Below are 24,277 nucleotides of genomic sequence, written 5' to 3'. Positions count from 1 at the left end.
CACGTCTTTAACCTCTCCTCCTGCCTATCTCTGCACACTCAGTAACTTTCCCCTTTGATGGGGACAGGAGTGGCGGAGGGCAGGGCAGGATGGAGACACCATGCATATTCCTGCTCAGCGCCTTTGCCCTCCCTCTTCTATCCATGGGAGTCACCTCCCCTAGACCTTCATGTGGCCCACGCCCCCACTTCTCCCTCCCAGAGCCTTCCTAGTGCCCCCAACAAGTGCCTGCCCTCGCCTGATGCCCTGTTTGTCCCCTTCTGCTGCTTCTTCATGCTGCTTATTAGGTTGAAACATAACATCTGTGTTTCAAAACACGTGCAGTCGGTTTCTGTGCATGTGTGTGTGTAGATACGGATTGTGGTGCAATCTCAGCTCACTGCAACCTCCGCCTCTTGGGTTCAAGCAATTCTCGTGCTTCAGTTTCTCGAGTAGCTAGGACTACAGGCATGCACCACCACGCCCGGCTAATTTTTTTTTTCTTTTTGTATTTTTTTAGTGGAGATGGGTTTCGCCATGTTGGCCAGGCTGGTCTGGAACTCCTGGCCTCAAGTGATCAGCCTGCCTTGGCTTCCCAAAGTTCTGGGATTACAGGTGTGAGCCACCGCACCCAGACGTTAGTTTACTTTTTAATTCCCTGTCTACCCACTTCTTGTAAGTTACATGAAAGCAGATACCTTGTGTCTCTGATATATTACAGTCTCTCCAGGGCCTAGGATAAGCAGGTGCCAGTAAGCCTTTGTTGGAAGAAAGGAAGGAGAGAAAACAGACCTCCTCTGGATGGGATCCTTGGCTTCTGCGTGCTGATGTGCAGCCTGTGACCCGGGCTCTGCACTGCTCCTCTGGCTCCAGGGAATCATCATGGAAAGGGCGACCTCCCCAGAGGGCAGCCTGAGAATGAACTGGGCATCTGGGGAAGCCCATTCCTTTGGCTGCCTCTTGCCTTTGGTGCCCAGGGCTGCCGTGCCACCTTCTTTGTGAAGCTGGTCCCCAGCCCTGCTTATCAGCCCCATGTCCCATTCCCTTGGGCCCAGCAGAGGTAAAAGTGGCTACGTGGCTTAACTGGGCTTGGCGCGGTGGCTCACACCTGTAATCCCAGCACTTTGGGAGGCCAAGACGGGTGGATCACCTGAGGTCGGGAGTTCGAGACCAGCCTGACCAACATGGAGAAACCCTGTCTCTACTAAAAATACAAAATTAGTCAGGTGTGGTGGTGCATTCCTATAATCCCAGCTACTTGGGAGGCTGAGGCAGGAGGATCACTTGAACCCGGGAGGCGGTGGTTGCAGTGAGCTGTCATTGCACTCCAGCCTGGGCAAGGAGAGCAAAACACCGTCTTAAAAAAAAAAAAAAAAGGTGACTTAACTGTCCTCGCTGTCATGGCGTCTCCATCCCTCTTCCCCCAGTGGTATTTGGCTCTTTTGTCTGTCTTGTTTTTCCCAGACCAACCAGCCTTGGGGTTAACCATGGGCAGGGTGACAACTCACAGGCAATGACGTCCCTCAGCCTCCTTCCCCCCACATTCCAGAGGCTGCAGGTGACTCACAGTCTTTGTTGGTGGCTCTGGAAGCCTTGCAGGTGCCCTGCCACATGGCCGCTGTGCTGCTGGCTGCTCTGGCGGGTCCTGCCAGGGCTACTGCTTTCCTGTCCCCTCTCCCGAAGCTGGGAGATGGATTTCCTCCCTGAGTGATTAATTGGTCTATTTTAATCTCATCAAAGTAGACTCGTACTTTCAAGTTCCTCAGGGAGCAGGCCCGGAAGATGATACCCGCGGGCTTAAGGCTGCTCCCACTGAAGGATATGGGGTCGGGGGCTGTGTCTGTCAGTTGTGAGGTCCTTCAGGGCAGGCCCCCTCCTGAGCTGGACAGGGCTTGGCTCCTGTGTGCTGATTCTGCAGGCTGTGGCTCAGTTCTGCACTATTACTCTGGCTCCAGCAAATCCACATGAAAATAAGCCTGGGAGCCCCGAGGGTTGCAGGTTAGCCCCCTACAGCCTTCCCTCGCATCATCCTTGCTCCTCTAGCCAGGGACACTCCTGCCTCCTCCCTGACTATCTCTGCCAGGTTAACACCTGAGCATCTTCTGGCTCGATAATTCTGTGTCATGACCCAATACGGCTTCCCTGACCCTCACATCTGGGTTGAGGGCCCTCCTATGCCCTGTATCTAATCCTGGTTTTCCCTCTGTAAGGTGGTCAGAGATGGGCTTGGGCAGAGTAGTTTCAAAGGCTCTCCCCGAATCTCTGTGCAGCTCCCCTGACTGAAGGCCTGTGAGAACAGGGTGGTGCCTGTCTTGTTCACTGTTCCCCAATATCTCACCTAGTGCCTGGCACAGAGAAGGTACAAAAATAAAACTTTCCCAAGAATGAATGGTGTGCGTTTGAATCTTACAGTGTCTGAGGACTAGGGATCCATCTCTTATCCCTTTGTATCCTCTGCTGCCCAAAGCCAGGGCCCCTGCCTGAAGTCCCTACTGAATGAAGGTTAACTGGTTCAGAGATGAGGGAGGAAGCCATTGCTGGGAGGGGCTAGAACTGGAGGAGGCCCCGCCCCTGCCCTTCCCATACCCGAGCAAGAGCAGTAGGATTGTCAGATGAAACACAGGACATCTGCTCACATGTGAGGAATACATCTTTTTTCTTTTTTTGAAGACAGATTCTCTCTCCATCACCCCAGGCTGGAGTGCAGTGGCATGATCTTGGCTCATTTCAACCTCCACCTCCTGGGTTCCTGCCACTCTCCTGTCTTAGCCTCCTCAGTAGCTGGGATTACAGGCGTACACCACCATGCCTGGCTAATTGTTGTGTTTTTAGTAGAGACAGGGTTTCGCCTCATTGGCAGGCTGGTCTTGGACTCCTGACCTCAAGTGATCCGCTCACCTCGGCCTCTCAAAGTGCTGGGATTACAGGCATGAGCCATGGCACCCAGCCGGAATACATCTTTAGTATACTACATGTAATATTTGGGACGTGCTCATGCTGAAAAAACTAACTGAATTTGAATTTTTTTTTTGGTTTTGTTTTTTTAGAGATGGAGTCTCACTCCATTGCCCAGGCTGGAGTGCAGTGGCACAATCTTGGCTCACTGCAACCTCTGCCTCCTGGGTTCAAGCAATTCTCTTGTCTCAGCCTCCTGAGTAGCTGGGACTACAGGTGCCTGCCACCATGCCCAGCTAATTTTTGTATTTTTAGTAGACACAGGGTTTCACCTTGTTGGTCAGGCTGGTCTTGAACTCTTGACCTCAGGTGATCCACCCACCTCGGCGTCCCAAAGTGCTGGGATTACAGGCGTGAGCCACCGGGCCCGGCCTGAATTTGAATTTAACTGGGAATCCTTTTTTAATTTTCTCCTCTTCTTTCTGAATCTGGTAACCCTAACAAGGGAGACGTGACTAGCCAGGTGCCAGGTGTGTCTGCGGCCTGAGTCTCCAGCTCTCTGTTCACATTCTGCCTGCTTCCTTGATGCTTCCCGCCCCTTAAATGCTTTCTGTCAGAGATCCGGGGCACTCTAGGCTTGGCTTCCCAGCACCTGGAATCCAGGAGCACTCCTACCTCCTAACCCCTGTGCCAGCTGCCCTCTGGATGGTCAGGGAAGGCCTGAGGAGGTGATGTTTGAGCTGAGATTTGAGAGAATGTGCCCAGAGATGATCCAGGAAAGAACATTCCATGGAGAGGTGGGAGTGAACTTGGTGCATATGAGAACAGAAAGGCTAGCGCGGTTCCGCGATGTGGGAAGGGAGTGGAAACATGGGAAACACAGGCAGCATTTCTTTTTTTTTTTTTTGAGACGGAGTTTCGCTCTTGTTGTCCAGGCTGGAGTGCAATGGTGCGGTCTTGGCTCACCACGACCTCTGCCTCCTGGGTTCAAGTGATTCTCTTGCCTCAGCCTCCAGAGTAGCTGGGATTATAGGCATGCACCACCACGGCCGGCTAATTTTGTATTTTTAGTAGAGACGGGGTTTCTCCATGTTGGTCAGACTGGTCTCGAGCTCCTGATCTCAGGTGATCTGCCCACCTCGGCCTCCCAAAGTGCTGGGATTACAGGCGTGAGCACAACTCAGGAGGCCCTGGAACTCATCTTGGAGCACTCAAGAAAGGGCAGGAGGGGTCCTCTCCTTTCCCGTCTTTTCTAAGCTGAAGGACTGCACACTTCTCAGGCTTCCAAGGCAGGAGCTTCGGCAGCAGGAACAGGGTTGCAAGGTAGTCAGTCTGGGTGTCTGTCGTCCTGGGTTGGGGCATCTGGGAGCTGGGGCAAGGCCTCCGGGCCCTAGTGCCAGACAGCAGTTTGGTGGCATTGCCTGTTCTTTAAAACGGGTTAGGTGTAGCCATGAGCCCCCCCATGCAGCGGGTGTGCAGGCCTCTCCCTCACTCAGAACACCCTCACCCACCCCTCCCCACTTGAAGCAGGCCCTTAAGAACACTGCTGGCAGGGAGGCGGCTGCTCTCCCTCCTAAGGGAAAAGCCTGCAGCCCAGTGCTGCTGGGCCTTGGGGTGAGGGGGAAGCCAAAGGGCCCCCATCACCCCTCAGCAGGAATCTCTCCTGGCTTTGGAAGGGGCTGAAGGCCCGGGGCTCTCACGAGGGAACTCAGTCCTGCTCAGCTGGTCAGGACTCTTCCTCCACGTCCAAATCCACAGACCAAGCAAAGGACATGGCTCAGTTCTACCTTCAATCCACAGGGATTCTCTCTGTTAGCACGCTAAGGAAGCTGTTTCTTACTTTAAATTATCCATTAATTTCCTCCAACTGAAAGATACTCTAAAAATTTTCTGTTGTTGGAGGGTTTAAGCTTCGTCCCTCTGAGGGGGTGGGCCCTGCTGTGTTGGCCCGTTGTGTCCGCTCGTGGAAGGTGTGCCATGTGCAGTGGACATGCCTGTGCGTCTCGCCTGGCGCTGGAGACTGTGCTGTGTACTAAGCAAGTACTGGATCCCCAGGGCCTATCTTGCCCACTGCCTGTGGGAAGCCCACAGTCTACACAAAGTGCATTCAAGTAAGCAGGTCTTCCTGCCGCCCCCCCCCCGCCCCCCCCCGGCCTCCTAGAACCTTGGTGCCTGGAGGGCAGGTGGGGGAGGGCGTTCCTGAACGGAGGCCGGTTTCCCTCTGCGGGGAGGAAACCCCATTTCCCTCCCACCCCTAGGCGCTTGCTACGTCTGGCCCGGCATCAGACAGGAAAGAACCCTTTCTTCCCAGCTTGTAGGAAGTCTGAGCTGGGCCCCTTATCTACCCACAGCACTTCCTGGACCGGGGGCCTGGACCGGGCTCCGAAGGGGCTGGCTCCCGGTCTTGGTCTTGGCCTCGGCGCCCTCCTTTCTCTGCGCTTTGGACAAGGGAAGCTGCGGACGGCAAGGTCTCGGCTTTCGTGAGAGCCTGGTGGAACCGGTGTTCCCCGCAGGCTACTCTGCGGGGGCGGGGGTTAGTTCCGGCCTTCCCGGCAGTATCGTCTCCCCCGTGGGGGCTGGGGAGGTGCCCCCAGGGCTCCCGGAGCGGCGGCGTGGCCAAGGCCCGAACCGGGTCTGACATCTAGTGGCCTCCTGGGCTCGGGCGGGGCGAGGGTAGGGCAGGGAGGAAGGTGGAGGGCAGAAGGGGAGGCGTGGAGCGAGAAAATCAGGAAGCGCGGGGCCAAGCCGGGGAAGGGCGGCGGGTCTCGCCCCTGGCACCCGCTCTCCTCGGGGCCCGTCCCATCCCCCAGGCCTGGCCGACCCCAGGTCCTTCCGTGCGCAGTCGGGACTCGCCTGGGCGAACCCCGCGGCCCTCGAGGCAGGCCCGGAGGAGCTCCCGGCCCTCCATCCCCGCAGGCCGCAGACTCCACGCACCCCCTATCATGGGGGCCCCGGAGGGGGGTCGAGAGGCCGGGCTCACGGTGGCCGCAGTTCGCCCACATGCGGGCCCGGAGCTGGCAGGGCCCCGTCCCGAGCGTGGCCGCAACCGCGGGGACCTGGCACGTGCGGGGCAGCCCCGGGGGCCGCGTGCGCCACTTCCGGCCACGGAGACACCGCCCAGCCCGCCGCCCGGTTGCCATGGCGACGCCGTCGCGCCACGGCCCGCGGAACCGGCCGAGCGACCCGGGCGCGGCGCGGGGAGGCTGGCGAGACGCTCGGGTAGGCGAAGTAGGCGGCCGGGCTGGGGGTGGGAGCGGAGCGCGGAGGGGTGCGGGGCGGGGACGGCCCAGGTGAGCCCCAGCTGCGCAGGGAGGGACCGCGCGGGGCTCCCGAGTAGCAGCCGGCCTCGCACCTGCCCCCTGCGGCCGCGCACCGGACTGCGGCGCCGACCCGCACCCTGGGCCCGAGGGCTGCAGGGCTCGCCCGCCCTCTCGGAGCCGCAGCCTCTCCCGGTCCAGGCGGCCTCTGCCCTGGCCTGCCCGGGTGCCGAGTCTCTGCTGAAGTTAGAACCGAGACCCCCGCTTGCCGGTGACCCCGAGTTTGGATCTTTGCTCCTGCGCCGCGTTCTAGAGCAAGGTAGGGTGCAAGTGGACCAACCAGCCTTTGCCACGGCTGCCCTCTTGAAATCTGAAACCGGAGCCACCGCCTCTTGCCCGGAGCAGGGCCCGGGCTGCAACGTGGAGCCGCAGGTCCCCGCCTGTGTCTCCCGACGCCCCCAGCTTCTGAGCGCGAGGGTGGGAGTTTCCCGAGTGGGAAAGCCCCACTCCAGTGGCCTCGGTGGGCCTGTGGTGGGTCTGGCCGGTGCCAACTGCGCTGAGGGCGGAGCTGTCGCCACCTTGACACCTGGGAGATGGCAGGGCCACCCTCCCTCCCTCCTTGCACTGTCCCCGACTGTATCAGGGAGCGAGGATCATCCGTGTGGATCTGGGGTCCCCTTCCCAGACTTCTCTTTTCTGGTCGCCCTCCTCCTCTCATTCATTCCACCTTGGCAGCCTTTGTGGATTTTCTGACTCCGTAAATGAAGTTACATCTAGGGCGCCTAGATTCTGCCCCTTCGTTTTAATAGCTAATGAAAAAAAAAAAAAAAGCTTTGCCACCTCTTCTAGATGCCTGGATTTCTCCCGGTGAAATCTGATGGAGGCAGGAAAATACGAGGCGGCGGCAGCCCCACGCACGTCCTTGCGGAGCCTCCTAGAGCTGGAGGTGGAGCCACCCTGCTTGTCCCACTCCTTTTCTTTCTTGCTTTCCTTCCTTTCCTTCCTTCCTTTTTTTTTGAGATAGAGTCTTGCTCTGTTGCCAGGAGGCTGGAGTGCAGTGGGCAATATCAGCTCACTGCAGCCTCCATCTTCCGGGTTCAAGCGATTCTCCTGTTCCAGCCTTCCTAGTAGCTGGGATTACAGGTGTGTGCCACAACACTCAGCTAATTTTTGCATTTTTAGTAAAGACGGGGTTTCACCATGTTGGCCAGGCTGGTCTCGAACTCCTAACCTCAGGTGATCTGCCCGCCTTGGCATCCCAAAGTGCTAGGATTACAGACGTGAGTCACCGTGCCCAGCCTTGTCCTACTACTTTTCTGCCCTCACCACTTTTCCTTGGCAGGCAGAGCTTGGGCTCCTGCTAATACCGGGGTAGTTCAGTGGCATTAGATGGCATTGGTGGAGGGGAATGAGAAATTAACCCCCTCTAAAAGCATAGCTTCACTGGGAAGAAGCACTCTACTGTCTGAGCAATTCATAAATGAATTTTGGGAATATACAATGTCACAGATTAAAAGCAGACCATCCTGTGTTCTTCCAGCCCCAGGAGCTTCTGCTTGGTGTGGTGGGGCTAATGGTGGACAGCAAGGGAGTATGGATTTATTAGAGATGGCTGCCATCTGGCTGTCTGTGGCCGCAAACCTCATGTGTCAGCAGTGCGACTCTTCCTAAGGTGCTCTTAGGACCAGATTTCGTTTTTGTAAGATTGCTCTTTGATGGAATGCCTACTTTGTGGCAGGCACTGTGCTGGGCGCTGGCACACGTTTATCCACTTCCTCTTTCTGTATTCAGTAAGGTAGATCCAGATATCCTCCCACTTTATAGATTAGGAAGCAGGCTTGGAGAAGGAACTTGGCTTGTCCAGGAGCTGATGGTTATAAATAGTGAGGCTGTTTTGAAATCACATCTCTCTAACCTGGGCTGCACTGGGCCTTTCATGGGCTGTTGGCCCTCTGGCTTCATGGGCCCCTTCTTCCATAAAAAAAAAATAATAACAATTGGCCCGGCGCAGTGGCTCACGCCTGTAATCCCAGGACTTCGGGAGGCGGAGGCGGGCAGATCACAAGGTCAGGAGTTCGAGACCAGCCTGGCCAACATGGTGAAAGCACGTCTCTACAAAAGATAGAAAAAATTAGCCAGGCATGGTGGCGCACACCTGTAATCCCAGACTTGGGGAGTCTGAGGCAGGAGAATCGCTTGAACCCGGGAGGCGGAGGTTGTGGTGACCCGAGATCTTGCCATTACACTCCAGCCTGGGCAACAGGGCACGACTCCATCTCAAAAAAAAAAAGAATAAAAATTATATTTTACAACTGCATTGGTATAAAGACAAGTATAATCCAGACTGGATTACAATTAATTTTAAAAACAAAACATTTTAGGGCTGGCTCATGTTATCTGTAATCCCAGAGCTTTGGGAGGCTGAGGCAGGAGGACTGCTTGAGACCAGGAGTTTGAGACTAACCCGCGCAACATAGTGAGACCCTCTCTCTCCAAAAAAAGAAAAAATGAACTGGGCATTTTAGCATAGCTGTAGTTCCAGCTACTCGAGAGGCTGAGGTAGGAGGATCCCTTGAGCCCAGGAGTTCGAGACTGCTGTGAGCTATGATCATGCCACCGTATTCCAGCCTGGGTGACAGAGGTGGACACTGTTTCCAAAAAAAAAAAAAAAAAAATTAATTAAAATAAGTTTTAAAAAATTGCAACATTTTCCTCAACCCTGAATGTTCATTTTTTTCTTCTGATTTTCATGGAAATGGAAACATTTTGGTTTGTAAGCATTGGGAGCCCTCTGTCTTGTGGGAGAAAGGAGCTCAGTGTTTGGCTTCAGGCTCTGCTGCTTCCTGGGTACCTAGTTCCTTGGTACCTGATCCAAGCAGCCTGGATGCCCTGGGTCCCTGGGCTGCCTCGGCCAGGACAGCCGCCCTAGGAGAAATGGAAATGTAGCTCCTGCAGCTTGTTCACCCTCCTGTAATGCCTTCTCTCTTACCATTTGGTCAGGGCCTGGTGTCTCTGCATGCACCAGGGCTTAGTGCCATGCTGGCACCAGCGTGGGGAGGATGCAGGAGGACTGGCATGGGATGGGGAGCACCTCCTGGGAAGCCCCTTCTTCTTGGGGCTACTGGGGTGCTAAGAAAGTACCCTAATAGCTCACACCACACTTTGCTTTCTCCTTCATCACATGCTAGGACATTCTAGGGCAATTGAGCTGTTTTCCCCTTCATCCATCAAGAAGAGATATCGGCTTTTCCCTAGTCACAATCTTTCCTAACTCAATTCAAACCCTGCTGTTGATAAGGAGAGCTGTAGCCAGCCCAGGCTGCCCACTTCCCAGCCTCCCCTGCTCTGCCTTCTGCCCCTGAGGCTGTGCACCATGTGCAGTGTCTGGTCCCCAGTAATGAGATTAGTCCTGGTTGCCTTTTAATAAAATGCAGTGGGCACGGGGAGGGAGAGCGATGCTTGGCTCAGTGAAGCTCTGCAGGTCTTGCTGTCCTTAATCCGCTGATTGCATTAAGTGGAGCCTGGCTGCAGGTGGGGTGAGTGGGTGGGGACGAGGGTGACTCTCACAGCTCTAAGCTCTAGAAACTGTGAGAGATCTGTCAACCTCATCCTGAGCTGTCACAGAGGAAGGCAAGTGACTGTGTGAGGGGCTACGTGAGCCCCCTCTGGTTGCAAGATTCTGGTCTGCAGGGCAGTAGAGCCCTTGGGGGTGGGGAGTGGCAGCTTCCAGGCCTTGAAGCTGCTGTCCACAGTTCTCCTCTGAGAACACAGAGGGCCCAAGAACAGCCGGTGTCCCAGGGCCACCCAGTGAGGAGGGAAGGGCGAGAGAGTATTCTCGCTGTCAAGACTGGGAAATGAGGGCCACGATTCAAAGCCTTGCTTCCTAGGGAGAAATCTCACCCAATGTCCAGGTTTGCAAATGCAGCGGACACATTTGTGGTGGGTCAGATTCTGTCCAGAGATATCAGAATGTCGATCCCTGTACACCCCCACCTCTGGCATGGGACACAGCCCTTCCCTGCACACAAATGGGTTATCGGTTTTGTCCAGTGAATGGCCTCACGAGAGCCCTGTTGCAGAAGGGATCTTCCGCACATCGCCCGTAAAGCCCAGAACCACGCTCAGAACCTACGGACTGCGGTCGCCTGCAGGCCAAACATGGGCTTTCCTTTCATCCTCACACTTAGATTTTGAAGCCTTGCCTTTGAATCAGAAGCAGGCCGCTGTCATTCCAGAGGCCGCTGTTCATCTCTGGCTTCCTCCCAGATGCTCAGGTGCCCCGGGTCCCTGGGCTGCCTGGGCCAGGACACCCGCCTTAGGAGCAAATGGAAATTCAGCTTCCGCGGCTTGTTTGCCCTCTTGTAACCCCTTCCCTCTCCCCTTCGGTCAGGGCCTGCTGTCTTGCACGCACCAGTGCTTAGTGCCATGGTAGAACCGAGGCGGGGAGGACGCAGGAGGACTGGCACAGGAGGGGGGGCACCGCCCGGGAGCTTCCCCTGCGTCGAAGCAGATTCCTCAGCTCCAACACAGACTCTTGCTGGCTTCAGTCTCTGGAAAGCCTGACAGCGCCACCCTAGTTCCTGGGCCTTGGAAAGGCCAAAGCCACGAGCAGGCAGCCACTGTTCAGCAGGAGAGCTAGAGACGCTGTTGCCCACAGACATCACAGCAGGGGTGCCGTCTTCCGTGTGCACACTGGGACGGGTCTTGGAGGCCCAGATCAGCTCCTGGCTTGAACTTGTGCCACCCTTACCTGAAAATTGCGTCTGCACAGAAGCTCATCTGCACGCCCCTTGAGGGCAGGGACCAGGCCCCGACCGTGTGGCCCCAGCACCTGGCCGAGTGCAGGTGCCTGTGGGTCGAGTTGAGCTGCTATTTGCTGATGGGAATTTGGGGGCATGTCGCTTGTCCTCGTTGAGCCTCCATTTCCTGGCCTGTCAAATTGGGGCAATGCTCCTGTTATCCACACAGTGTCATTTAAGGGTGACATGAGAGATGGCATGAAGTGCCCAGCACAGAGCAGGTGCTCACAGGCTGTTGGGTCCCCACCCTACTGACACACCAAGCACACGTCTGCTCTGCCATGGTGGGGAGCAAACAATGTTATGGTTCTGACTCCCCGGGAGGCCAGGCAGGGCATTTCACTGAAGGTTGTTGAAGCTGCAGGCAGTCGTCGCTGCGAGAAGAGAGCCTGGCTCTGATGTCCGCTGTCTCCCAGGGAGCCTGGTAGGAAGGAAGGAGTGGGCAGTGGCCCCTCACTCTGCCAGCCTCTCCTGCCCTTTGTACTCCACGAGGTGTGAGGAAGTTGCCTGGTCGCCCAGTAGAGGGAGGGGTGATGTCCCCTCTGTTCTTCCTAATTTGTAGCTAATCAGATTCTGCCTGCAGCCATGCTCTCTGGAGATGAATCTAATAAAGGAGGCGGCGACCTGGAGGGGAGGACAGACGACAAGTGACCGGGGCCGGGGTGGGGGGACAGCATTTCTTTCAGTACATTTTCCGGATTCCCAAGGAGGAGCGACAGCTTCCCTCCCTTCGAGGAGCAGACAGGGCACTGCGAGGGTAAGGAGGCTCCGGGAGAGCCTGGGGACAGAGTGATCTGCCCACCACGGTGCCTGAGGAGTGGAGGCAGAGGTGTGGGGCCCGCAGCAGGGAGCCAGGCTGGGCCATGTCCTTGGATTCTGTGAGCCCAGGCGTCTCCTCTAGAGGGCCTAGCAGGAACAGTGGGGGCTGCAGATGGAAACGGGCAGGATCATGCCATGCAGTTGGCATTTCACTGGCACTCTGGGCCACTTGCGCAGGGGACAGCATGACCTTGGGAGCTGGCTTTGTCTCTGGCGTGTCTGTCACGTTGAAGAGGGAGAAGCTGCAGGCCCTGACTTGGGTGGGGCAGTGAGGATGCTCAGGAGGGAAGTGAGGGGAGGGGTCCCAGCATGTGGCGGCCTGGGCAGCCTTCTGTGGAAGAGCTGAGGTGTCACCTGGGCCCGGAAGAAGGGCAGCCCTGCTAGCTAGTGGGGAGGGCATGAGAGGACTTGGTGACAACGGGAGAGGAGGTGACTTGGGACGAGCTGGGTTTGGAGCGTCTGTGGGTGTCCAGGTAGAGATGAGTAGTGAACCGTCAGAAATGGGGCTTGAATTTGGGGCGGCGGGGACAGAACTGATACCCGTGTAGGTGACAGATAAGGACAGAGGCAGGAGTTCCTAAAATAGGATTTATTGTTGGCTGGGGCTTCTGGAATCCCGTATTCCTGTCCACCCTGGGAATGTGGATTGGGGCTATGTTTCTGGGAGATGATTTGATGGAATGTGTCAGAAGTCTAAAACAGAACCTAGCCCTTGTTTCAGGATTCCCTGCAGAGAAGTTTGCAGATGACCACATCCTGTTGTTTATTTGGTGGAAAACTGAAAGCTAGCTAAATGCTGAACAATGGGAACTAGTTGGCTAAAAAATGGCCACGCAATGCAAGAGTGTGAGGTTACGAAAATGATGATGTGGGCGTGTATCCATTGACATGAACATCCATGTGTGCTATGCTCTCAGTTAAAAAGCAGGTTAGAAAATGGAATAAATGATCCTGCTTCTATAAAAGGATGCATATGTGTTTTAGGAAGAAGGTGTGTGAGGATATAGATGAAATTCTGATGGCCTGTCATTTTATCTTTTTTGCTGATCCATATTCTGCAGCATGTGGATTATTAACACACACACACCCTTTTTTTTTAATTAAAAAAATATTTTTTTTGAGACAGAGTCTCACTCTGTCATCCAGGCTGGAATGCAGTGGCACAATCTTGGGCCACTGCAAACTCTGCCTCCTGAGCTCAAGGGATTCTAGTGCCTCAGCCTCCCGAGTAGCTGGGATTACAGGTGTGAGCCACCATGCCCGGCTAATTTTTGTGTTTTTAGTAGAGATGGGGTTTCACCATGTTGTGGCTGGTCTTGAGCTCCTAGCCTCAGGTGATCCACTCGCCTTGGCCTCCCCAGGTGCTGGGATTATAGGTGTGAGCCACTGCGCCCGGCCCACACGTCCCCCCTTTAATGGTGGAGTTGCCAACAGTTGTCCGACGTGGCAGAGAGAATTGGGGAGCAGAGAAGGAGCCCATCACTGGGAGGGACTGAAAACCAGCTCCTGGGCACCACAGGGCAGAGCATGTGCCGGGTGTGAAGGGGGTCAGTGCCCCTGTGCTGGCCACTGTCCCCCTAGTTCTGATACAGTTGTTGCCAAGAGAGGCTGGACCGTGGCAAGGGGCCAGTGGGGAACCGTCCGGGGCGGGGTGGGGGCAGCAGCAGTGCTCTGGGATCTGCTTGTGGTGGCCATGGTGGTGGCCATGGTGGTGGCAGTTGCAGTGGCAACTGTGGGCCATGGCAGCACTTTTCCGTGGCGCACAGGCTGCTGCCGGGTGAGGGAGGAGCAGGCGAGGCCCCGCTTGTTCTCCTCCTGCCGCCTCTCCTCCCATCCCCAGCTGCTGGGTGCCCTCCTGCCAGGCATGAAACTGTGCAGGCACTGGGCACTCCTTGGGCTCCTAGCGGGGCTTCTCATTCCTGCTTCCGTAGGAACCACCCGCTCTCCTTTCCTCCTGGAGGGCCACGTGGGGCTGAGCACCTGGGACAGCCCTGCTGAGCTCTACCCGGCCCCCTCGCAGGCCTCCTTTCTGGGGGCCTTCAGTTTTGGAAACCTCACCTGAGGGCCCCTCTAGAGTGCGGGTCCGCCCCGCCCCGCCCCGGGTGTGGAGGGGAAGTGCCCTGTCCCTGTGTGCTGACAGGTACCTGTGTGCAGCATGGTCAGGGCACTTCTATTCTGCAGGCGCGGCCGGGTGGGGAGCGGGGGCGAGGGGGCGGGCGGGGGTGTAGGGGGAGCGGGGCTGGCTCTCCTGGGTGTGGGGTAGGGAGGCCTCCTCATCGCCAGCATGGAGTTAAAAACCAGGATGGGGGAGGGAGACTTCCCATTTCTCCTGGAGATGTACTTCATGATGCGTCTGGAGAAAAGGTGTGACCAGCCCCTTCCTTCCCGTCAAGGAGCGCGCTTGCCTGTGTAACTCACTTGTAAAGCCCACCCAGGGAAGGCCAGGGCCTCATGAAACAGAAAAGAAAGCCAGGCACTGGGCCCTTGCGCTCACTAGAATTTGGGGTATCTTTCCTTGTACCCTCACCGCATATGGAACTCCTGGCGTCGTGTCCCGGGTCACGCCTGTCCCTGTGGGGAGGCTGGGCCCCTCCCCCCAGCCACTCCCGAGACCTGAGACCTCTGCTCCAGGACGATGGGTGGGAAGGGGCTTGGGGGTGGGAGAACGAGCGCTGCTTCCAGCGGGAGCCTCGGGGGAGGGTGGCGGGGCCGCCATGTGGGGAGCCGCGCCGCATCTCAGGCGCAGTCTCTAGGCACTGTGCGCATATATGGGGGGACATGTGCATCTCAGGGGGGCTGCTCGCATCTGGGGGTGCTGTGTGCATCCCGGGGGGGCTGTGCCCATCTAGCGGGGGTGGCTGTGCGCATCTGGAGGGGGCTGTGTGCAACCCGGGGGGGTGTTGTGTGCATCTAGCAGGGGCGGCTGTGCGCATTTCATTGGGGGGGCTGTGCGTATCGGGGGGGACCGTGCTCATCTCCGGGGGCGGCTGTGCGCATCTTGGGGGGTGTGTACATCTCGGGGGGCCTGTGCACATCTTGGGGGGCTGTGTGCATCTGCGGGGGCTGTGTGCATCTCAGGGGCTCTGTGCGCATCTCAGGGTGCTGTGCGCTGCTCCTCTGACCTCTGCTCTTTCTTGCAGCGTTTGCCTCAGCATGGAGGGCGGGGCCGCGGCATCCACCCCCGCAGCGCTGCCTTACTTCGTGGCCTTCTCCCAGTTGCTGGGCCTGACCTTGGTGGCCATGACCGGCGCTTGGCTCGGGCTGTACCGAGGCGGCATTGCCTGGGAGAGCGACCTGCAGTTCAACGCGCACCCCCTCTGCATGGTCATAGGCCTGATCTTCCTGCAGGGAGATGGTGAGTCCCATGGGCCGCTCCTCTCTGCCCGGGCTTGTGGGGGTCCCTGAGAGGCAGTTTGCAGGGGTCTTGTCACCCCTGCGGTCTCTTCTGGTTGGACAAATCTAAGATTCTAGAAAAGACAGAGACGGAAGCTGGTTCAGAGCCTGGGGAGATGGAATCCAAACCCAGGCTCTGAGGTTGGTGGGTGGCCGCTCCTCTCCAGCCTGGCCCAGCATTTTCACCTGGTTTCCACACACAGCATCCAAGGCGGGCACTTCATGCAGCAGAGGGAAAGGAATGGGGCTCCGAGCCAGGCCCTGCTGCAAGGGTGGTTTGAATTGAGGGAAAAAAGTAATCATATGTGAGAGTTTGTATGCGTGCGTGCGCATGTGTGTGGTTGTTCTTGGACTTGGCAGAGCTAGAGCGCCTCCCCCTGGGGCAGGAGCAAGGCAGTGCTTGGCCTCCACCTGCCTCCAGGCCAGGGATCCAGGAAGCGGGATCTGCATCCGGTTGACCTTCCTAGAGGTGGTCCTGGTGACAGCCACCCCTGAGCAGCAGAAAGCTAAGAGGCATTCCTCACGTGACCTGGCTTTGCCCACCTCTTCTGGAGGCCAGAGATCAGGCTGGGATCACAAGGTTCTGCTTGGGAGCCAGGGGCCTGCTTGCTAGGAGTAGGACCATCTGCCCAGGCTTAGGCAGGGGCCTGTGTGAGGAGCCACGTGGCTAACAGGTGAACTCAGAGGCTGCTTGCTGCCTCAGTGTGACCAACAGTGGACCTCAAACACAGCCTGGAATTTGCAGGACACCTGACAAGAAGGTGGGTGGGGTGGGGTGTCTACTGGGCCCGGCAGCTCCTTTAGGTGGGGACAAGGGCAGAGGCGCTGCCTTCACTGCCTGTCCTGGTGGTTGGGACTGTGGTGCAGCCTCCTGCCCTGCCCTCTTTGTGCACAGCTGGGGGAGGTTGGAGGGTGGGGGAGGGGTGTTAAGGTGCACACAGCCCCAGGTGCCCTCAGAGAAGGCCAGGAGCTGCCCAGGGTTCCCAGGGAACCTGGCTTTCTCCTCTGGTTCCTGCAGCTAGGCTCCTGTTACAGGCCGTCAGCTCCCATCACCTCTCCACCAAGGTGCCTCCTTGCTGCTCCCTGCAGGAGGCCTCACGTGCATGCGGATGCACTCACGTTCCCTCTCTCACCTCCCACAGCCCTGCTGGTTTACCGTGTCTTCAGGAACGAAACCAAACGCACCACCAAGGTCCTGCACGGGCTGCTGCACGTCTTTGCGCTCGTCATCGCCCTGGTTGGTGAGTTCCTGGGCGCGACCTTCCCCGCCCCCTGCCTGCCTCTTCAGGTATGGCAAACAGCCGCTTCACCGGCTCTGTTCCCTCCCCAGAGCCGTGATGGGCCCGCCCCCACCCCAAACATCGCCTGCAGGGCCACTAGGTGCTGGCAGCCCTTGAGCTGGGACTAAAGCCCAGAAGTCCCGCTAGCTGGTTCCCTTGGGTCATCTTACACCTTCCTTTTCCACGTCCAACCCTGTCCTCATATGACCTATCTCTGGCCCAGGCTTGGTGGCAGTGTTCGACTACCACAGGAAGAAGGGCTACGCTGACCTGTACAGCCTACACAGCTGGTGTGGGATCCTTGTCTTTGTCCTGTACTTCGTGCAGGTGAGTCCTTCCAGCACCCTGGGCCTGGGGCCACCTACCAGGGAGGTGGGAGGGGGAGGGGAGGTGGGCTGAAATGTGCCTCATGGAAGGGCCTGATTTCTGGGGTGCGTGCAGGTGAGAGAGCTGCCTTCCCAGGCCTGTGTGGGTGCAAAGCTAGGATTGGCGGCCAAGGGTGCCCAGCTCCCAGGCGCCCCATGGCTGACTCAGCACGTTTGGCCACAAGCCCAGCTTTCCAAGTGTGCCAAGGCCTCAAGCGTTGGGGGACCGGTCCCTTGTCCCTAAGCGCTTAGTGCTCCTGCCACCACTGTGCTGAGGAGGGAGGAAACCAGGCAGGGCTGAGGGGCTCACAGTCGCCGTGTGGGCGCGTGGGTGTGGGCCTGGGCCGACCTGGGCTGCTGGGGTGTCCGGCTGCCCTGTCCCGGAACCGCCTCCCTTCCTCCTAGTGGCTGGTGGGCTTCAGCTTCTTCCTGTTCCCCGGAGCTTCGTTCTCCCTGCGGAGCCGCTACCGCCCACAGCACATCTTCTTTGGTGCTAGCATCTTCCTCCTTTCCGTGGGCACCGCCCTGCTGGGCCTGAAGGAGGCACTGCTGTTCAACCTCGGGTGAGTGTCCTGGGTGGGAAAGGGCAGGGTCTGGGCCACCCTTGCACAGACCTCACCCTGCCCTCGGCTTCCCTAGCTGTGGCTTCCTGAGCTGCCTCTCGTGGCCTCACAACTGGTGGCTGTAGTTATGCTTGCTAAGATTTGGGTGCATGGGGCTTGGCTTTGGTTAGCTTTCTTGATTTCATCCTTTCAAATAAACTTCTGGGCTATGGGCACCCTATTTATTCCTACCACGCAGCAGGATCTGCAGGACAACTGCTTAGAGCTAGAATATTGATCTCGATTTTTACATTACCCATCTCTTTCTGTCTCTGAGCCATAGCTGGAGATTGCTGGTTGGGGGCGGGGGGATGGTTGTTCTCTTCAGGCAGGGTAGGGAGGCAGGGGCTGGTGCTGGAATCCCCATGGCATCTTTAAGGCCCAGGATACGAAGGGCATTTGGCCTAATTGTGACCCCTTGGGCAGCTTCTCCCTTCCTCTCACCCCTGCAGGGGCAAGTATAGCGCGTTTGAGCCCGAGGGTGTCCTGGCCAATGTGCTGGGCCTGCTGCTGGCCTGCTTCGGTGGGGCGGTGCTCTACATCTTGACCCCGGCTGACTGGAAGCGGCCTTCCCAGGCGGAAGAGCAGGCCCTCTCCATGGACTTCAAGACGCTGACGGAGGGAGACAGCCCCGGCTCCCAGTGATGCGCCCGGCCGGCCCTGGGGGTTCGCGGGGTGTCTTCTTGTCTGTCCCTGCTGAGGCGTCTTTAGGACTGCAGGCTCCAGAGAGTGGCTCTGGCAGCAGGCGGGCACATGGGTGCAGCTGCATCTATTTGAGTGCTGCTTTCTGGGGTCAGGTCTCCGCCTCCTCTGCTTCTCCTTTCTCTGCTGCTATAGACCAGTTCATTGTGTGTAGCTCCCCTGTCTCTGTTGCCCCCTTCAGTGCAGAAGGCTTTGGGTAGGACTTTGGGTGGTCAGTCCTGGTCGCAGAGCACAGATCTTTAAAGAAGCGAGAGAGGAGGCCCCACCCTCCCGGCAGCAGATGCCTGGGGCAAGGCCAGGGGAAACTGGGGGGGCCTCAGGGACAGGCCTGGAAAGGCCACGATAGCTGCTGAATTCAAACAAGGAGTCCCTCCAGCCCGAATAACACGTGGCACAAGTGGGCCCGGCCTTTGGCAGAGGAGCAAGTGATACGATGTGTAAAGTATGTTGGTAGTGAGAGCAAGGTTCCCCAGGAGAGGGGAGGGACTGGCCCCTGGGAAGCTCTGAGATGAGGCTGTGGCCCAGCTGTAGTCCTGAACTTCCTCTTCTTTAACCCTTTAGCCCTAGGACGGCTGTGGTGGGAGAGGGGATAGAAGCCCATGACTTCAGACAGACTTTCTCTTGGCAGATGCAGGCGGGCCTCCTCCCAGGCTGCTCCAGACATGGGGGTTGGAGATGGGGGGCACCTTGCAGCCCCTTCCTGCTGGGGCTCCCTCCTTGTAGCACCCCCCCTTGCGGCTCAGCTCTGGTTTCCTCTCCCAGGCTCACCCAGGCTCTGCTCAGGCTGGGAGGCAGAGGCCACAAACCTTAGAATTTTTTAAATGAAAAACCGCTGCTGCTGGCTGTGGCTGGAGCCCCCCGGGGCTGCTGGAGCTGCTGCCTCTGTTCTGGAGGATGAGCCTTCTCCTTATCTGGTGCCCATCTTTCCAGGAAGTCAGGACAGATCAGAACTAGAGTCATCCCCCGTGGTGTCTGCACATCACTCCAGCCCCATAAAGAGTGTCATGTTAGCTGAGTCACCATTTGGCTTTGGCCTGGAAATAGTGTGATTAGAACACTGACTGTGTGCGAGGCCAGGAGATCGAGACCATCCTGACTAACCAGTGAAACCCTGTCTCTACTAAAAATACAAAAAAGTTAGCCAGCTGTGGTGGTGGGTGCCTGTAGTCCCAGCTACTTGGGAGGCTGAGGCAGGAGAATGGTGTGAACCTGGGAGACGGCGCTTGCAGTGAGCTGAGATCGCGCTACTGCACTCCAGCCTGGGTGACAGGCTCAAAAAAGAAAAAAAAAAAATGAACATTGATCATGTGCTTCTTGGATCTGGTGACTGTTCTCTCCGTTTTCCTTGTTTTGGGGGGTTTGAGGAGCATGGCTTAGCTTGAGACAGACACAGACACAGTGTACTTCAGTGAAGAGCTTAATATACAATTTCCAAACCTGACGATGACTCTTATAATGGCTGCCCTTTTCCTACCTGAGGCCGCCTTAGAGAAAGGGCCAGTCTCCTCTAATGCTCAGATTTCCTGTAATTGGCTTTTGCTGTGGCTCCTGCCTCAGGCAGTGTCATTTCTGGGAGCAGGTGGTTGTAGTCCAGGCCGCTCCCCAGCAGGGGCTGCTCAGGCTCCTTCGAGCCCCTTTCCCCGCCTCCTCTCAGCTTGTCCGGATGACAGTGTTCGCCTCCTGTTTAGACTGTACACTCTTCAGGGGTAGGGGTGCCGTCAGTTCTTTAATCAGCTGGCACACACTTGTGTAGTGAAATGTTTACATGTGGGAAAACTCCACCTTAGACAAACTACCAAAGTACAATCGTGTCTCTCCCTAGCCAGAATGCTACAGAGAGAAATGGAACCTTAGATTTGCAACGAAAGTCTGTAAACTGGTCTGTTTGCCAAAGTGAACAGTGGATGACTAAGGAGCTGAAGAAGGCGCCCAGAAGCAGATTTGTGGTGGGTTATTTTATTTTGCCTGTGGCCAATCTTCTGTGAAATACAATGTGCTGTTGGTGCAACAGATGATTCAATAAATGTCTACAGCAGACCCTCTTGCCTGTTATCTTCCTTTACTGTGGTAATGAAAGGAGCCAGAGCTTTTAGCAGCCAGAAACATGACGTTAGCTCTAGGCCTGAGAGAAATTGAATATCCGCAGGCTGGGCACAGAAGGTAAAGTGATTAGTGATATTGATCATGGCCTAGGGTCTGAAAAGGCCCAGCGGTTGTCCAGTCCCGACCCAGCAGAGGCAGTGTTTCCACATGGTTAGATAAGCCCTTTGCTCTCAGCCTGAGAGGGCGGCCTGGAGGGCGGAGCTGCAAGAGCCTGATAAGAGCCTTGGCAAGGAGGGTCCCCCAGTGTTTAATGGGCCCCTTTCCCTTTGAAATCAGTCTTTTTGATCCTTAAGAAGAGGAGCAAAGCTTTTGGAACAAGCTGAGATTCCACTTTATTTATTTATTTATTTTTTGAGAAGGAGTCTCGCTCTTTCACCCAGGCTGGAGTGCAGTGGCGAGATCTCGGCTCACTGCAGGCTCCGCCCCCCGGGGTTCATGCCATTCTCCTGCCTCAGCCTCCCGCGTAGCTGGGACTACAGGCGCCTGCCACCTCACCCGGCTAATTTTTTGTATTTTTAGTAGAGACGGGGTTTCACCGTGTTAGCCAGGATGGTCTCGAACTCCTGACCTTGTGATCCGCCTGCCTCGGCCTCCCAAAGTGCTGGGATTACAGGCGTGAGCCACCGCGCCCGGCCGAGATTCCACTTTAGATCCATGTACGTGGGTCAGGCAGAAGGTGTGTTTTTGGCAAATTTGGGTGGGATTGCACTGTGCACTTTGTGGCTTGTCACTTAAAGCAATGGTCCCCAACCTTTTTGGCAGCAGGCACAGGTTTTGTGGAAGACAGTTTTTCCACAGACCAGGGCTGGGGGTGGGGGATAGTTTTGGGATGATTCAAGCACATTACATTTATTGTGCATTTTATATTATTACATGGTAATTAATAGATAATGAAATAATTATACAACTTACCATAATGTAGAATCAGTGGGAGCCCTGAGCTTGTTTTCCTGCAACTAGACAGTCTCATCTGGAGGTGATGGGAGACAGTGATAGATCATCAGGCATTCGATTCTGCTAAGGAGCACGCAACCTAGATCCCTCGCATGCGCAATTCACAATAGGGTCTGCACTCCTATGAGACTCTAATGCTGCAGCTGATCTGACAGGAGGTGGAGCTCAGGTGGTCATGCTCACCTGCTGCTGCTCACCTCCTACTGTGCAGCCAGGTTCTAACAGCCACGGACCCATACTGGTCTGTGGCCCTGGGGCTGGGGACCCCTGCTTAAAGCAATTTAAAAACTCACCAGAGCTCACTATTTAAAGGGACCCAACAGCAAATCCTCTAATAAGGTAACAGGAGTCCCTGCTTCCCCGCATTGGTCTCAACTTTGTCTTCTGTATTGTAGCTGGTCTCTAATGTGTAGGAGCCAGGGCGGAGAGATCTTTTCCTTAGGGCACCTGTAGAGTCCCTCCTGAATCAAGGCTTCCGTGTGGACCTTTATTTTTATTTTTTTGAGACGGAGTTTTGCTCTTGTTGCCCAGGCTGGCATGCAATGGCGCAATCTCAGCTCACTGCAACCTCCGCCTCCCGGGTTCAAGCGATTCTCCTGCCTCAGCCTCCTGAGTAGCTGGGATTATAGGCATGTGCCACCACACCCAGCTAATTTTTGTATTTTTAGTAGAGATGGGGTTTCTCCATGTTGGTCAGGCTGGTCTCGAACTCAGACCTCAGGTGATCCACCCGCCTTGGCCTCCCAAAGTGCTGGGATTACAGGTGTGAGCCACCACACCCAGCTGAGTGTGGGCCTTTATTTATTGAAAAGCATTCATTGCACATGGCTTGATACATGTCACAAACTGGTTCCTCAGTCAGCATCTCATTTCTGGGTTTTTTTTTTTTTTTTTCACCAGCCTCTGAATCTTATGGGTCTCTCTGAATATTGAAGTGATTCCAGTCACCAAGGGATGATGCCTCCCTCTCCAGAGAGCCACTTCACCTCTTCCTCTACCAATCTCCGGCTGGATAACAGCAGGGACCTCATTTTCTTACTGGGGTCCCAAAGCGACTCCTCTTGGCTGGGGCATAGAGTTATTTCTCCAAACAAGCACACGGCATTTCCCAAGCCATCTTCCCGGACCCAGCGCCTGCGCTCCGTGGGGCGCCATTCGGGTTGCTTGCTCTTTTCAGATCATCCCTTCTGAGAGAGGAGGCAGCGTGGTGGAGGGAAGAGCTGTCAGTGCGGCTCTGATTCAGAGGCCTACCTGTGCCTCTGTGACCCTGAGCAACCTCAACTCTCAGGATCTGCTTCTGCATTTGTTTTGGAGATAGCAGTGTCGTCTGTCGAGGTGTGAGGAATACATTAGGGAACATAGGTGAAGTCCCTATCACAGTGTCTGGGACACAGTGGACCTCCCAGGAGGATGCCTGTTAGAATGGACTCTGAGCACCTTCTCTTCTATGCGGGCTGTCTCTTTATCACAGGGCATTCCAGACACGATACCTGTTATCAATGCCCCATCTTATTCCTGAGAATGGAATAACTCGGCTGCCAAGACTCCAAGCTCCTCCAGCTTGTTTTTAAAGCTGAAAGAGGGTGACTCCATTCCCCGCTGGTTCGCCTACCCATTCGTTCCCAGCCGACCGCAGGGGAGTCTGGCCACCATGTGCACGTGCGTACTGTGTCTGCCTGCAGTTACCAAAGGGTACCCGTGAGCAGATAACCAGGGGAAGAAAATCTGACTTGGTGCTCCAGAGGATCTACACAGACTTCTGCTTAGTTTGCTGTTTGCTTCTACTCTGAGTAGCTTTTTATTAAGGTTGAGGGTAAATTCTTTTTAAGAAGTATTAATAGTTTTTTTAAATGAATCATTCCTTTTCCTTTCCTCCAATGTCCCAGGACTTCTTAAAAAGCTGGGGGTTTGGCCAGGTGTGGTGGCTCATGCCTGTAATCCCAGCACTCTGAGAGGCCAAGGTGGGAGGACAGCTTGAGGCCAGGAGTTTGAGACCAGCCTGGGCAACATAACAAGACTCCATCTCTGCAAAACAAAACAAAAATTAGCAGGGCATGGTGGCATGCACTGTGGTCCCAGGTACTTGGGAGGCTGAGGTGGGTGGATCACTTGAGTCAGGAGGTCGAGGCTGCAGTGAGCTATGATCACACCACTGCACTCCAGCCTGGGTGACAGAGTGAGACTCCATCTAAAAACAAAACAAAACAAAACAAAACATCTAGGTCGGTCACAGTGGCTTATGCCTGTAATTCCAGCACTTTGGGAGGCTGAGGTAGGTGGATCACTTGAGGTCAGGAGTTTGAGACCAGCCTTGGCAACATGGCGAAACCCTGTCTCTACTAAAAATATAAAAATTCGCTGGGCGTGGTGGCGGGTGCCTGTAATTCCAGCTACTAGAGAGGCTGAGGCAGGAAGATTGTTTGAACCTGGGAGGAGAAGGTTGCAGTGAGCCGAGATCACGCCATTGCACTCTAGCCTGGGTGACAGAGACTGTCTCAAAAAAAAAAAAAAAAAAAAAAAGCAAAAAGAAAATGTAAATTAAAAAGCTAGGGTTTTGCCAATGACTTTTTTTTGTTTGTTTTTTGTTTTTTGAGATGGAATCTCGCTGTGTCACCCAGGCTGAAGTGCAGTGGCGCGATCTCGGCTCACTGCAAGCTCTGCCTCCTGGGTTCACGCCATTCTCTTGCCTCAGCCTCCCGAGTAGCTGGGACTACAGGCGCCTGCCACCATGCCTGGCTAATTTTTTGTATTTTGTTTAGTAGAGACGGGGTTTCACCGTGTTAGCCAGGATGGTCTCGATCTCCTGACCTCGTGATCCGCCCGCCTCGGCCTTCCAAAATGCTGGGATTACAGGCGTGAGCCACCGCACCTGGTCCTGACTTACCCATTTTTTAATGAAATAACTGGAGCAGCCCAGGAATGGTTTTGAGATTGAGCAGGTGGCTGCTGCCAGAGTCCCCTCTTCTCTTTGAAGGCAATTGTGGTGTCTAGGCTGGGCTGTGTGTTGCGTGGAGTTTGTCTGCTTCCCCAGGCTTTGGGAAATGCAGGTATGCACAGCAGGAATGTTTGTTTAGCACAAATCTGATGTCAAGAGGAAGTGGTCTCCCTCCTGGCTTGTCCCTGAAGTAA

The 24,277-nt window shown here is 55.9% G+C and overlaps 1 protein-coding gene across 6 annotated transcripts; it reads left to right on the top strand.

Annotated features, from left to right (window-relative positions):
* Positions 1–5,229: 5,229 nt before the first annotated feature.
* CYB561 (cytochrome b561) lies at positions 5,230–20,128 on the top strand. 6 transcript variants are annotated; one of them, XM_063628295.1, is made up of 6 exons: positions 5,230–5,342; positions 14,890–15,104; positions 16,285–16,383; positions 16,646–16,749; positions 17,193–17,350; positions 17,842–20,128. In XM_063628295.1, exons 2-6 carry the CDS (start codon positions 14,903–14,905, stop codon positions 18,032–18,034), a joined length of 756 nt encoding a protein of 251 aa, XP_063484365.1. In that variant the 5' UTR covers positions 5,230–5,342; positions 14,890–14,902; the 3' UTR covers positions 18,035–20,128. The 6 variants fall into 6 exon arrangements, with proteins under 6 accessions (XP_063484365.1, XP_055114647.1, XP_063484366.1 ...); XM_055258672.2 differs by having other exon boundaries at positions 5,230–5,407; XM_063628296.1 differs by lacking the exon at positions 5,230–5,342 and adding an exon at positions 5,490–5,506.
* Positions 20,129–24,277: the final 4,149 nt, after the last annotated feature.

The sequence above is a fragment of the Symphalangus syndactylus genome, chromosome 20, assembly GCF_028878055.3.
Source record: "Symphalangus syndactylus isolate Jambi chromosome 20, NHGRI_mSymSyn1-v2.1_pri, whole genome shotgun sequence".
NCBI classification, from domain to species: Eukaryota; Metazoa; Chordata; class Mammalia; order Primates; family Hylobatidae; genus Symphalangus; species Symphalangus syndactylus.
Note: the sequence above shows the minus strand (reverse complement) of the source record. Positions and strands in the feature narration are given on the sequence as shown.

Excerpts from the sequence above, each read along its gene's own strand:
- CYB561 (XM_055258669.2), top strand. The coding sequence starts at position 14,201 with ATGAAACAGAAAAGAAAGCCAGGCACTGGGCCCTTGCGCTCACTAGAA. Across the intron at positions 14,389-14,889 it reads CCTCTGCTCCAGGACGATGG|CGTTTGCCTCAGCATGGAGG; the intron begins GTGGGAAGGGGC and ends TCTTTCTTGCAG. Across the intron at positions 16,750-17,192 it reads TTGTCCTGTACTTCGTGCAG|TGGCTGGTGGGCTTCAGCTT; the intron begins GTGAGTCCTTCC and ends CCTTCCTCCTAG.